Source organism: Chiloscyllium plagiosum, chromosome 11 (assembly GCF_004010195.1).
Source record: "Chiloscyllium plagiosum isolate BGI_BamShark_2017 chromosome 11, ASM401019v2, whole genome shotgun sequence".
Taxonomy (NCBI): Eukaryota; Metazoa; Chordata; class Chondrichthyes; order Orectolobiformes; family Hemiscylliidae; genus Chiloscyllium; species Chiloscyllium plagiosum.
Genome location: NC_057720.1, coordinates 30,295,247 through 30,308,237, shown reverse-complemented (window position 1 = coordinate 30,308,237; position 12,991 = coordinate 30,295,247). Strand labels below are relative to the sequence as shown.

The 12,991-nt window shown below is 40.5% G+C and overlaps 1 protein-coding gene across 3 annotated transcripts; it reads left to right on the top strand.

Moving 5' to 3' along the window:
- The first annotated feature begins 6,024 nt into the window (after positions 1-6,024).
- Positions 6,025-10,791, top strand: pars2 (prolyl-tRNA synthetase 2, mitochondrial). Of its 3 annotated transcripts, none has more exons than XM_043700132.1 (2): positions 6,025-6,189; positions 8,724-10,791. In XM_043700132.1, exon 2 carries the CDS (start codon positions 8,748-8,750, stop codon positions 10,158-10,160), a length of 1,413 nt encoding a protein of 470 aa, XP_043556067.1. In that variant the 5' UTR covers positions 6,025-6,189; positions 8,724-8,747; the 3' UTR covers positions 10,161-10,791. The 3 variants fall into 3 exon arrangements, with proteins under 3 accessions (XP_043556067.1, XP_043556065.1, XP_043556066.1); XM_043700130.1 differs by lacking the exon at positions 6,025-6,189 and adding an exon at positions 6,206-6,350; XM_043700131.1 differs by lacking the exon at positions 6,025-6,189 and adding an exon at positions 7,490-8,535.
- Positions 10,792-12,991: the final 2,200 nt, after the last annotated feature.

Below are 12,991 nucleotides of genomic sequence, written 5' to 3'. Positions count from 1 at the left end.
TCATGAAGCATGCAGAAAGTTTCACTACAATATTTAAAGAAAATGAATTGTAAGACTGGCCATTGTGCCTTTAGTAAGGTTTATTTGTAAGTTTGAATGTGACCATTCATTGCTATGGTTTCAATTATTGCTATCCACCTGTTACTGAGATATAGTGGTGGGTTTTCTCCTCTCTCAAGTGCAGAATATTTGTATACACCATCTACGGTAAAACAATTAATTTTTTTCCCAGTAAGAGAAACAAACGTGGGTTCATTTGGAGTGGCTGAGCAGAAGGGTGCCCTGCATGATCAGGTGAGTGTTGCATAAACACTTGGAGAGGGAAGCAACAAAATGGAGGCACCTATCTTAAAAAAGTCCAAACAGAATTCTCCAGATAGTGGGGGCAATGATTGCACTGTCTTGCCAATGTTTGTTACTGTTAATTTTTAAAAATTAGATTCCTTACAGTCTGGAAACAGGCCCTTCAGCCTAACAAGTCCACACGGACCCTCCAAAGAGCAACCCACCCAGACCCATTCTCCCCCTTGACTAATGCACCTAACACTACGGGCAATTTAAAATGGCCAATTCACCTGACCTGTACATCTTTGGACCGTGGAAGGAAACCAGATCATCCGGCGGAAACCCGCATAGACATTCGGGGAATGTGCAAACTCCACACAGACAGTTGCCCAAGGCAGGGAATCGAACTCAGGTCCGGGTGCTAACCACTGAACCACTGTGAGGCAATGATAAAGGTTTCAAAAGGTGTTATCCTCCTCGTATGACACTATACTTATTGCTATCCTTTTAAGATTTATAATCAATATTTCACATTCAACAACATGCTGTTCTTAATATCCATTCAAATACACACCCAAAACTGCTTAAGAAAAGCAGCCAATCTATTTGGAATCTGTTTGAAGCTCATCAAAAGCGATTTGAACAATAACAGTACTAAAATGGAAGATGTAGGTTTAGGTTTGAGACAGAAAGCTTGGATATTATCTCCCATATTGAATTTTGGGAAACTCCTGTGTAAAGCTAGAAATTAGAGTTTCTGAGTTCTAGCATATTTTGTCAATCAAGGTTAGGTAGCAATGCACTGGAAGAGCTGCAGATAGCAATGTCCCTATTATTTTTCCAAGTATGAAATAGATTCCTGCAGTTCTCACTTTTCATCTATGTATTTCAAAAATGTTGCCATTGTTTCTTCTGTACTAAATGGAATATCTTCAGTTACTTTTTAGCTTTTGAGATGATTGTCATATCATTCACCATAAAGACTATTCATGCCTTCCTGAAGTAGGTTAGGCATGTGACCAATGGTGCACCATTAGAGTTATAGATATTTTCTAACTTGCCTGTTCAGACTTGCTATTACAAACCTCTGGATCAGGTTGGGACTTGAAAATGGGTCTACTGGCCCAGAAGTAGGGACACTGTCTGGCCTGATCACAAACAAGAACAGAAAAAACTGTTACGACAAGGGGTAAACCCTTCTGCTAATTTAAACCAGCCACACAGAAGATATAAAAGAGACCTAAGGGGCAACTTTTTCACACAGAGGGTGGTACGTGAATGGAATGAGCTGCCAGAGGATGTGGTGGAGGCTGGTACAATTGCAACATTTAAGAGGCTGGGTACATTTGGATGGGTATATGAATAGAAAGGGTTTGGAGGGATATGGGCCAGGTGCTGGCAGGTGGGACTAGATTGGGTTGGGATCTGGTCAGCATGGACGGGTTGGACCGAAGGGTCTGTTTCCATGCCGTACATCTCTATGACTCTAAAAGCTCACCTCATGCCATAATCTGTTAAATTTTGAGTGGCAAAGAACTAACCCAAATATCACTAAAGAAAAATTTAACAGTTTTATTCTTTAAGTCCAAAAGAGAATGCTTAGATCACAAAAATTTACAACTCCTTTCTCTTAAACCTATCTTTTACCTCCCACTCTACAACACTGGTCCAATACAAACTCTATTAAGATTTACAAAAAAAAGTCAAATTTCAAAACCAGCCAGTTGTCGCTTTTCCCTTAGCATCTTCATCTGTACTTTCCTGGGTCTTTTCTTCAGTCTTCTGCTTCACAATTTTTTAATGAAAAGATACCTTTTCAGAGCAAGGCTCTGCAGCCCATATCTTCATTTGTTGGTGCCCTTTAACGCTCTGGCTAACTGTTCAAAATGTCTGATTTTATATACCTCAAAACATCGGACCATTTCATTGGTTGGATGTCATCCAAAACATTAAAATTCAAATTTGATTGGATTTTGGTATCATGGGGGATAATTTAAATTGATTGGCCAAGTTGTGTAACATGGCAATGCAGTTCCAGCTATTTGTTTCGCAAGCAAATGTGAATTTTTAATTTTTAATTTTTTCAGCACTCTGTGCCTCTCTAGGTCCATGCCACCTTCAACTCTCTGTTAAAGGTACAATATACACTATACCTTCATAACATCTGGATAAATTCAGCAGTCTGGCAGCTTCTGTGGAGAGAGAAACAGTTAACATTCATAACTTTATTGGAAGAAATAAGTTCTCAAAAAGAGTTGTATCAGACTCAAAACATTTACTCAATTTCTCTTTTAAAAGGTGTGCTGAGTTTCTCCAGCATTTTCTGTTTTTATTTCAGATTTCTGGCATTCACAGTAGGTTGCTTTTATCTGGGCTGATTAGATTGGGTTTCTGATCAACACCAGCATCTGTAAATTTAATTCTTGAAATTGATAATCTTGTGCTAGGAGGACTAGTTTTCATTATATATTTTAGAGTATATGGGCAGAGAAAGAACTTTTTGAACTTTCATTTTCAACTCCCTATGTTTGCAAGTACAAATGTAGACAGTTAAAAGTAGAAATTCATCTCAAGCAGAAAGGCATTGACTATCTGTTAAAAATAGGCACAACAATATGTTTGGATGATATTGTTAGACATTGTGGAGTTGCATTGACACCAAATTAAGACTGCCTGGGTAAAGAAATAACATTTCATTCTCAATATTTTACTCAGAGCAAATCCCTGCAAGCAGCTGAACTCCCATCATAACTTGTTCACCCATCACATCTGTGCTCAATAACATACTTTGACTTTAAGCCTGGCAACACCCTCAGCAAAACTTTCTTATTCCTGTTTTCAAATCTGTCCATGGCCTCACCCTTCCTTATCACTGGAAGCTCCTGCAGCCCCACAAGCTTGTGAGACCACTGGACGTCTTCAAATTTGAACCCATATATCTTCAAATTTATCTGTTCCATATTTGGAGACCATGCCTTCATAACCTCAGTACTAATATTTGAAGATCCCCTCTAATCCTTCCTCCTCTCTACATCTCTCTCCTCCTGCTCATAACGCACTTCTTTGACACGACCCCTTCCATCTAGCTACTGAACTAATATCTCCTTTTGTCTTTCAATACCAAATTTATGTGATAACTCTCCATTGATGTGCTTGAGGCTGTTTTACTATGTTATAGGTTCTAATATGGAAGTCTTACGGCCCAGTTCATAGCGTCCCTGCCTTTAAGCCAGAAGCTCCATGTTCAAATCCCACTCTAGGACTTAGTCACCAAGGATGGTGTGTTCAAAATGTGGCCAAAGTATCAATTTGTATATCAGTCCAAGATTCACTAATGGGAGGGATTCATGGTCAGTCATGTAATAGAAAAGAAATTGGAATCTCTACCATCACTACTCATAAAACATTAGGTTCCCAAATCAACTCAGACACTCCAGATGAAAGATGGCTGGATAGCTTATGTGGATAAGATGGTGCCAACCGCATAGGGTTTGGACTCTGTTCTAGTTGGGATAGATTTGTGAACTACCTGCTTGACTTACCCATGGCAGAGGATGTTGTGCTGTGGATCAGTTCTGTCTATGGGCAGAGAACCAAAGAAGCTGGAAGATACTGTTGAAATGAAAGTTGCCACTGTTGATTTACAAAAGGATAGGTAGGTCTTTGTCATGTTTTCAACATCTGCCAAATTAGTAACTGAAGTGCAGCAGTAGTTGTTTCTCCATTTGGGAGTATAAAGAGAATGGGGTGAGAGACATAATTGTACATAAGATATGAAAGTTATGCTTTTTCTATTATGACTTATAGCTTACTCTTGAGGTTGCATAGTCCACAAGAATGAGATTCCTTGGAAAGCCAACATAGATTTGTATTAAAGCAATGGTGATTCCAGTCTGGTCTTTCCCATCCATGCAGTATATCAAACAGGAACATTTTTTGATTCGCTCCACAACTTCAAGACTGTGGAAAAAAAACATTAAAATGATATCTCACTGACAAGGACTTGTGCTGATTTCATTCTGTTTTAAGGCACTAGACAATAACAGCTGATCGCTTTTACCTATATTATGGTTATCAGTTTCAGTAGAGGCTGGATCATTGAATGAGGTAGACGTTTCTGTAGATGAAGCAGGAATTGAAAATAATTAATGTGGAGAATAATTATTGGTGTGGTGCAATTATATGTCCCTATTTCATTGGAATTTAAGAGTTGGGAACTCAGGTTAAGTAGGGAACTTCTGATGTGCCTGCAATGAATGTCTCTTAATGTCTTATAGCACTTTTGAAGAATATCAGGCACTGGAAAAACTCAGTGCTTGGGAGCCTCCTGTGAAGCGCTTCTGTGATCTTTCCTCCGGCATTTGTAGTGGTTTGAATCTGCTGCTTCCGATTGTCAGTTCCAGCTGTCCGCTGCAGTGGTCGGTATATTGGGTCCAGGTCGATGTGCTTATTGATTGAATCTGTGGATGAGTGCCATGCCTCTAGGAATTCCCTGGCTGTTCTCTGTTTGGCTTGTCCTATAATAGTAGTGTTGTCCCAGTCGAATTCATGTTGCTTGTCATCTGCGTGTGTGGCTACTAAGGATAGCTGGTCGTGTCGTTTCATGGCTAGTTGGTGTTCATGGATGTGGATCGTTGGGAATAACGAATAGTGTTTTTACAGAAGGTAGGGTGGGAGGAGGTGTAGTCTACATAGCTTTGGGAGTTGGTGGGTTTGTAGTAGATGTCTGTGGCCTTGGGCTCCTCTACCAACCATTAACACCCAACGCCTGGAGGAAGAACACCTCATATTCCACTTTGGGACCCTGCAACCACACAGGACAAATGTGGATTTCAACAGCTTCCTCATTTCCCCTCCCCCACATTAATTTTTTAATAAAGAACACTTGTACAATAAAAGGGGAGTGGCCAGTTCTCTCGGTTCAGGGTTTTTTTTTCTGGTTTTCGTTTGGTTTGGCTTTAGCAAGCCTTCTGCTTGAAGCTGCTGGTCAAAGAAAGCTGCTTGGGGAGAAGGTTCCTGGATTCAGCAGAGGTTTTCTGGCACATTCTGTCTCTGACATTTCTCCTGCAAGAACCTGTGTTTGATTTTACCTTTTTTTGCCAAGGGTGTGTTTATTGGGATATTGCAGGTATTTGAAACAGCATCATTACTTTGCGACAGTTGAATTGGTTTTCAGATAGGTTAAGTTGTTCTATATTGTGTTCTCTTTTGTTTGTGTTTCATTCAGTAGTCTGTAAATAAATTCTGTTTTGTTTAAAACTGAGTGGTTGGGCCAGCTGCATCACTCCTGGAATATCCACTCTACACCTGATTAAAACAACTAGAAAAGTTAGCGTGTGTGTTACTCTCTTGAAATGTTTTGACAGGGTCTGGTGTGGTCCATAACAAAATGCAGTAGATGAGGTGGGTGGATGTGCATTCAGAACATTACCAATTGAAATCCTCACTGCAAATCTTTCGGAGAATGATAAAGCATGGAAAGTAATATTTATGGTAGCACCATGACTGTTCATAATGTCCTTTGCCTGTAACCTTTCAGATTCTTGGCCATCTATTGAATGCCACCTCCTCAAAGTGTTTGGATGCTTTATTTTGATGGATATACAACTCTGGTTTATTTTAATGATACTTGTTCCGCGCTCCTCCCCGTGTCAAGTCCAGTTCTGATGAACGGTCGCAGACGTGAAACATTAATTCTCTTCCTCTCTCCACAGATGCTGAGTAGTTTCAGCATTTCTTTTTTGTTTTAAGAACTGCACCAGTGAGGGAGAAAGGTACCTGCAGAAAAGCTAAATAGCTGTTTTGAAACGGATGATTCATCCCGGGACCTGTTTTGGGAAGGAAGGTGATGCCTTTCCAATAAGATCGTCGGAAACTCGCCTTTGAAGCAAAGAGCTGTAAACGGTAAAAGTTGCTAAACATTGGCAGCAGCGGAAGCGCAGACGGAGCTGGTACCGAGATTCGCGATTTGGTGCGTTATGGACTGAGTCCCGACCCGTACCAGCAACCCACACATGCGCATTAGGGAGAATGCAAGGTCAGGTGGACCGAGTGAGGAAGAGAAAGTAAGTGAAGAGCGAGCGGGGAATGAGTGAGAGCGGAAGGAGTGAGTGTGGGAGAGGGAAGCAGAGTGAGTGAGTGAGACAGACAAGGGGTGAATGAGTGAGGGACAGATGGGAAGGAGTGAGTGATTGGGAGCCAGAGGGTAAGGAAGGAAGAGAAGGAGAGAGAGAGAGAGGATGGGGTTGTGGGAGTGACAGACAGACAGAGAGAGGTACAGTGAGAGAATGAATGAATGAGTGAGTGAGAGAGGCCAGAGGTTAAAGGGAAGGAGTAAATTAATGAATGAGGGGAAGGGAATGCGAATGAATGAGTGAGGGGGTGACTGAATTAATGAATGACACTGAGACAGAGATGAATGAGTGAGAGAATGACAGTGAGTGATGGGTATGGAGAGAGAGTGAAGGAATGAATGAGTTGAGTGACTGCTGTATAAACCTCTAAAGAAAACACTTGCATTGCCTTACAAATAAGGACACAAACTAGACACTACTCCAGATGTAGATTAGAGTGGTGCTGGAAAAGCACAGCAGGTTAGGCAGCATCCGAGTCCTACTCCTCAGATGCTGTCTGACCTGCTGTGCTTTTCCAGCACCACTCTAATCTAGACTCTGGTTTCCAGCATCTGCAGTCCTTGTTTTTATCTACTTCCCCAAATGTAGTCTCATTGAGACTCTGTACAGCTGTAAAAAAAAAACCTACTTCCATATTCCATTCCTATTAGAATAAGCACCAACACTTCATTTGTTTCCTGAATTACTTTATGAAACTTTTTGTGATTCCTTCAATACCACTGTAATTTGTCTCCATTTAACTTGAATGCTACTTTTCCATTCTTCCTATCAGTTTGGAAGTTTGCATTTCTCCATATTGTACTCTCTCTAAAGTTTTGCCCACTCTCTTAACCCTTGTAGCTCCTTTAACAAATAACTATCCTAGCTATTTTGTCAGCAAATTTAACTACCGTCGTCCCATCATCCAAGACATTAATATAGATTATAAATAGTTGCGAGCCAAGCAATGATTCCTGTGGCACTCCACTAACCCTGGTCTGCCAGTCTGAAAAAGATTAATTTGTCCTATTTTGTTTCCTGTCAGACAACCATTCCTTTATCCTTTTCCTATTAGAATAAGCACCAACACTTCATTTGTTTCCTGAATTACTTTATGAAACTTTTTGTGATTCCTTCAATACCACTGAATTCTGTAATTTGTCTCCATTTAACTTGAATGCTACTTTTCCATTCTTCCTATCAATTTGGAAGTTTGCATTTCTCCATATTGTACTCTCTCTAAAGTTTTGCCCACTCTCTTAACCCTTGTAGCTCCTTTAACAAATAACTATCCTAGCTATTTTGTCAGCAAATTTAACTACCGTCGTCCCATCATCCAAGACATTAATATAGATTATAAATAGTTGCGAGCCAAGCAATGTTTCCTGTGGCACTCCACTAACCCTGGTCTGCCAGTCTGAAAAAGATTAATTTGTCCTATTTTGTTTCCTGTCAGACAACCATTCCTTTATCCTTGCTAACATCATAACCATTTGCTTTGTGTCACCACGTTTGATGTGACACTTTCACAAAAGTCTCTTGGAAATCTAAGAACACAATGTTTACAGGGTCATCTATATCTGTTGTGCTTATTACTTCTTCAAAAAACTCTAACAGAGTAGTTAAACATGATTTATTTTTCACAGAACCATGTTGACTCTGCCAGATTCCGTTATGATTTTCAAGTCCCCTCCTACAACCATAATCTTGGATTCCAGCAAGTAAACTACTTGCAACATTGGCTTTATTCTATACGTTCCTGCACTTTGTTTCTGTTCTTTCTTAAGTAAAGCTATTCTATTTGCTATTTCCCAGTCTGCTGGTATTGTTTCAGAACCAAAGAAGTTTGGAAGATAATCACTTTTGCTGCTCGCTTTGCAGCCACTTTTAAAAACCAGGATTGTAGTTGATGAAAATGGTAACCCAACACGCAATCCAGCTTAATATGTGACAATCAATCCTGGTGGATGTAACTATGCATAGTTAACTGTGTGTGAGTCCATGCTAAGTTATAATAGCCAGAATATGCTGGATGTACAGTGAAGTAGGCCAGTTGTTGATCTTTTCCTGCTTTGATGACACACTGAAGAATGCTTGATTGTTATTGGATGCTTAATTGTGATCTTGGAAAGCACAGGTGAATATGTTTCGCATCTCTCATCTTAATAAACATTGCAAGTGAAATAATATGACAATGATGTACCTAGTTCACTTGCTGTTATGCATTCAGTCCACAGTGTTTTCCTTTCTTAAATATGGTATGGGTTTTGAAAATGTTCTTTTTTGAGAAAGATGTGAACTTATCCTCTTTGTTTTCCTTTCTAGAACTAATTATTTCTTGGATGCGTAATGGAGGTGGCAATCTATTCAAATTCAAGACAATTGTTCAACAGACTGTTCTGTAACATCTTACATTTACACAGGTCCTATTATCACCATGGTAGGTCCAAGCGTATATTACTGTCTCGTCTCTTCCAGCCAATGAATCTCCGCGAGGATAGAACTACTGGGGTTGGCCGCTCCAGTGACATTACCTGCAAGAGCCAGAGACTGATGCTTCAGGCAGGTCTTATTCAGCCAGCCAATACAGGCTGCTTTCACTATCTGCCGTATACAGTTCGAGCCATGGAGAAACTTGTCCGTGTGATTGATAAAGAAATGCAATCCATTGGGGGTCAGAAGGTGAACATGCCCAGCCTCACCTCAGCAAGTCTGTGGAAGACCAGTGAACGTTGGGACCTTCTGGGGAAGGAACTATTCAGACTGAAGGATAGGCATGACATGGAATACTGTTTAAGTCCAACACACGAGGAGGCAGTGACCGAGCTAATTGCCATGCAGGGTAATCTCTCATATAGACAGCTACCTTTGATGCTTTACCAAGTGACAAGAAAGTTCCGAGATGAGCCAAAGCCACGTTTTGGTTTGCTCCGTGGACGAGAGTTCTACATGAAGGATATGTACACGTTTGATGTCTCGGAAGGAGCTGCCATGGAGACCTATAATCTTGTTTCCCAAGCTTACAGTTGTATCTTTGGCCAGCTGGGATTGCAGTTTGTAAAGGTGCGGGCGGACACCGGCAACATTGGTGGGAAAATGTCTCACGAGTTCCAGCTGCCAGCTGATATTGGGGAGGATCGCCTTTTAATGTGTTCTGACTGCCATTTTGCAGCCAATGTTGAAGCAATGACGGACACTGAAACAAACTGCCCACAGTGTCATGGAAAGCTGAAAGAAAGCAAAGGCATTGAGGTGGGACACACTTTTAACCTTGGGACAAAGTATTCATATATTTTAGGTGCCTCATATTCCAACACTGAGAATAAGCCTGTTGTAACCGAAATGGGTTGTTTTGGCCTTGGAGTCACACGAATACTAGCCGCTGCCATAGAGGTTTTGTCAACGGAAGATGAGATTCGCTGGCCAAGCCTCCTGGCCCCTTACCAAGTGTGCATCATTCCACCTAAGAAAGGCAGTAAAGAAGAACTGAGCCTAGGACTGTCTGAGACGTTGTATGATACTTTAATAGATGCTGTCCCCCAGCTTCATGGAGAGGTGCTCTTGGATGACCGAAGCCACCTGACTATAGGCAAGAGATTGAAAGATGCCAGTCGTCTGGGTTACCCATATGTTGTAATTGCAGGGAAGCGAGTTTTGGAAAATCCACCAGTTTTTGAAGTCAGCTGTCAAAACAATAGAAAGACAGTATTTCTCACACAAGAAGGTGTTTTGGACTTACTGAGAAATGTGAAGATTGTTTAGTACATGCCATTATTTTGGATAGGGCCATCTACAACGGTGAAAGTGCTTTACTATGGTTTGCAGACCCTTGAAATCAAGTCTTTTTGAAAGTGTACGGCAAAGGAAATAGTTCACAATGATATATCTGATGTAATTATGTTGTTTCCCTTATGGTGGGGGACTGTTAAGATTGTTAAGCTATATCACAGGAAGTAACAATCAACTCATTTTTATATGAATCACATTAGAGAGAGAGACATGTACTGTTTTGGAGAATGCAGTGTAGCAATTGAAACTTAAGCAGACAATAGGATCAGTAACAAAGCAAAGCTAAATAAAAACTAAAAATTTATACCAAGAATACCTTGTACGCAGTACTGTAATTGGTAACTTTTGTAAGTCTTATATGAGAATTATTGTGTATCAAATGTGCAGGTTTGTTGGGTTACTTCTGCTTTGTTGCTGAAATGAACACATTTCTACAATCATGCTTTTATTCTAGATTGTTCCTGTTCTGGTGGAGGATCATTTATTTCGATCCTGTGCTGATGTGTTCATTAATCTTATGTTCTACTGATTGGAAGAGTATACAGATCATGTAATGTCTGAATTCGGAGAAGATTGTCTGAGTAAAATGAGGATTTTGTTTTAAGGAGGTTGCTTGTCTAGTTTTTCCATGTCATTCTTGGATCAGTCTTGTAAGATGTTCTAATTGATATACAACATGTACAGGTCATCTAACTATAAATGTAATATGATAAGCCCTAGAAAACTAAAAGAGTCATCTATTGTTCCACCAATGATCATCAGATGCTGTCAGCTGCCACTACATTTCAAAGATATTGTTTTATAAGCTCAATTCAGGCAGTGGCACAAAAGTTGTGGTATCAAACCAGCTGCTTTTTATGTGGAGTACCTGGAATTTACTCCCATTGACTCCACAGGAACTGAAATTCAGGCTCTGCTTAACACATGAACCAATTTTGTCCATTTTACACCAGCTGCCTGGGATGAACTTTTAGCTACTTGACTAATCTAATCAGGAAATAACCATAATTGAACTATAATCTTCATCCAATTTCCTTTTATGCTGTTATTGTCTTGTGTATCATATATTGTGTAGTCAGTGATTATTTGAAGCAAAATTCAGTTTTAGTTTACAAACCCATTCATTTAACTTAGAGTTTATTTTTTCCACTATATCCTGGCTCATTCTATGGTTGCAACATTTTGGGCTAAATTTCATGTGATGTTTATTTAGAAAGTAGGAAGTCATGGGATCTGTAGGCAGAGACCTATGGTACCAGATCTCTGACCTCTTCTTGTTACTCTAGTCTTTCCAAGACTTCACTAATGGAGGGGAAGCCTTTAGTCGAAAACATGCATGAAAATAGTGATGAGCTGTAGCATTCCAAGCCCAATGTCACATTCTTCGAACTCTCATCAGAATTTCCTGATTGCGTCTCCCTGTTCTTTGGATCACAGCATCTCAGGATGACAAAGTTCAAAATGAGGGATCCCTGAAAATTTAAATGTTGCCTTTCTCTCCAACCTCCCCACAGGATCTTTAGGTCCAGTGTGGTTCTGATTTGATCTTTTTGAAAACATCCAGAAGCCCAGAGAGACATTAGGTAGACCCCCAGGTTGTAGACTTATGAGGAAAGAGAAGAAAGAAGGAAGACATTCAGTATGTCAGGAAATCCTAATCTGTTTCACTCGTGAAGTACTTTTCAATTGTAGACCCTGTTGCAATGCAGATAAGGCATGCTGAGGTCAGGACAACAGGATCATTTTGTGCGTCATCGAAACTAAATTGGAGTGGGTGAAGGATGAAGAAATATTGGGGCTACTATTTCTTGCCTGGGCAAGCTGGAGGTTAGAACATAAGAGATAGGAGCTGAAATTAGGCCATTCAGCTTATCGTGTCTGCTCCGCCATTCAATTGTGGCTGATAAGTTTCTCAACCCCATTCTCCCACTTTCTCCTCATAACCGTTTAGCTTTTGTCAACATGGCTGAATGATAAGCAATAGATGCATCTGGCTGATTTTTGCCCATGTTCTGAGGTGAGGCAATAATAACTCTGCTGAGGATTGAGACTCACTACAGGAATCCATTTTCTATAATTCTGTAGTGCACTTTCTTGGAACTGCAACTGTGATTAAAAATACAGGCTGAGAGGTTAGCCAAGATCTCTGATCAGCAGTTTGAAACTGGTCCATTTAATGATTTCAGTGGCCCACAACACATCCTTGCATTATGAAAATCCACTGATAAAAGCAGCTGATGTGCTTGTTGGCCCTAAAAAGACAAAGGGAGAAAGTGCTGTATTTTCTGGTGGTCCATCACCCCTTCCATATTGTACCATAGCTTGCAGGACCTGACCACAATATGGAGAGTGCAAGAATGGGAATGGAGACCTGGCCAAAAATAGTAAGAAATGGAAAAATAAAAGGAGTACGCTTTAAAAATGAAGAGGGTGGAACAGACAGAGGAGAAACAACAAAATAGAGGAAGCTGATGATAGTGTCATTCTACAACTCCAAAGAGTACAGATTTCATTGGAAGAAACACACCAATTCAGTCTGCATCTGTATAGTAAATAGGCAGATTTGTTTATGAAAGCCTTTGAAAGAATTGAAAATTTTCATTGGATTGGAAACATGAAATGTGCTTCAGTCATAGAGAAGTGACCTGAAAATATTTCCCTCCCCTCCCCTATCAGCGTTCCGTAAAGACCACTCCCTCCGTGACTCCCTCGTCAGATCCACACCCCCCACCAACCCAACCTCCACTCCCGGCACCTTCCCCTGCAACTGCAGGAGGTGCAAGACTTGCGCCCACACCTCCCCC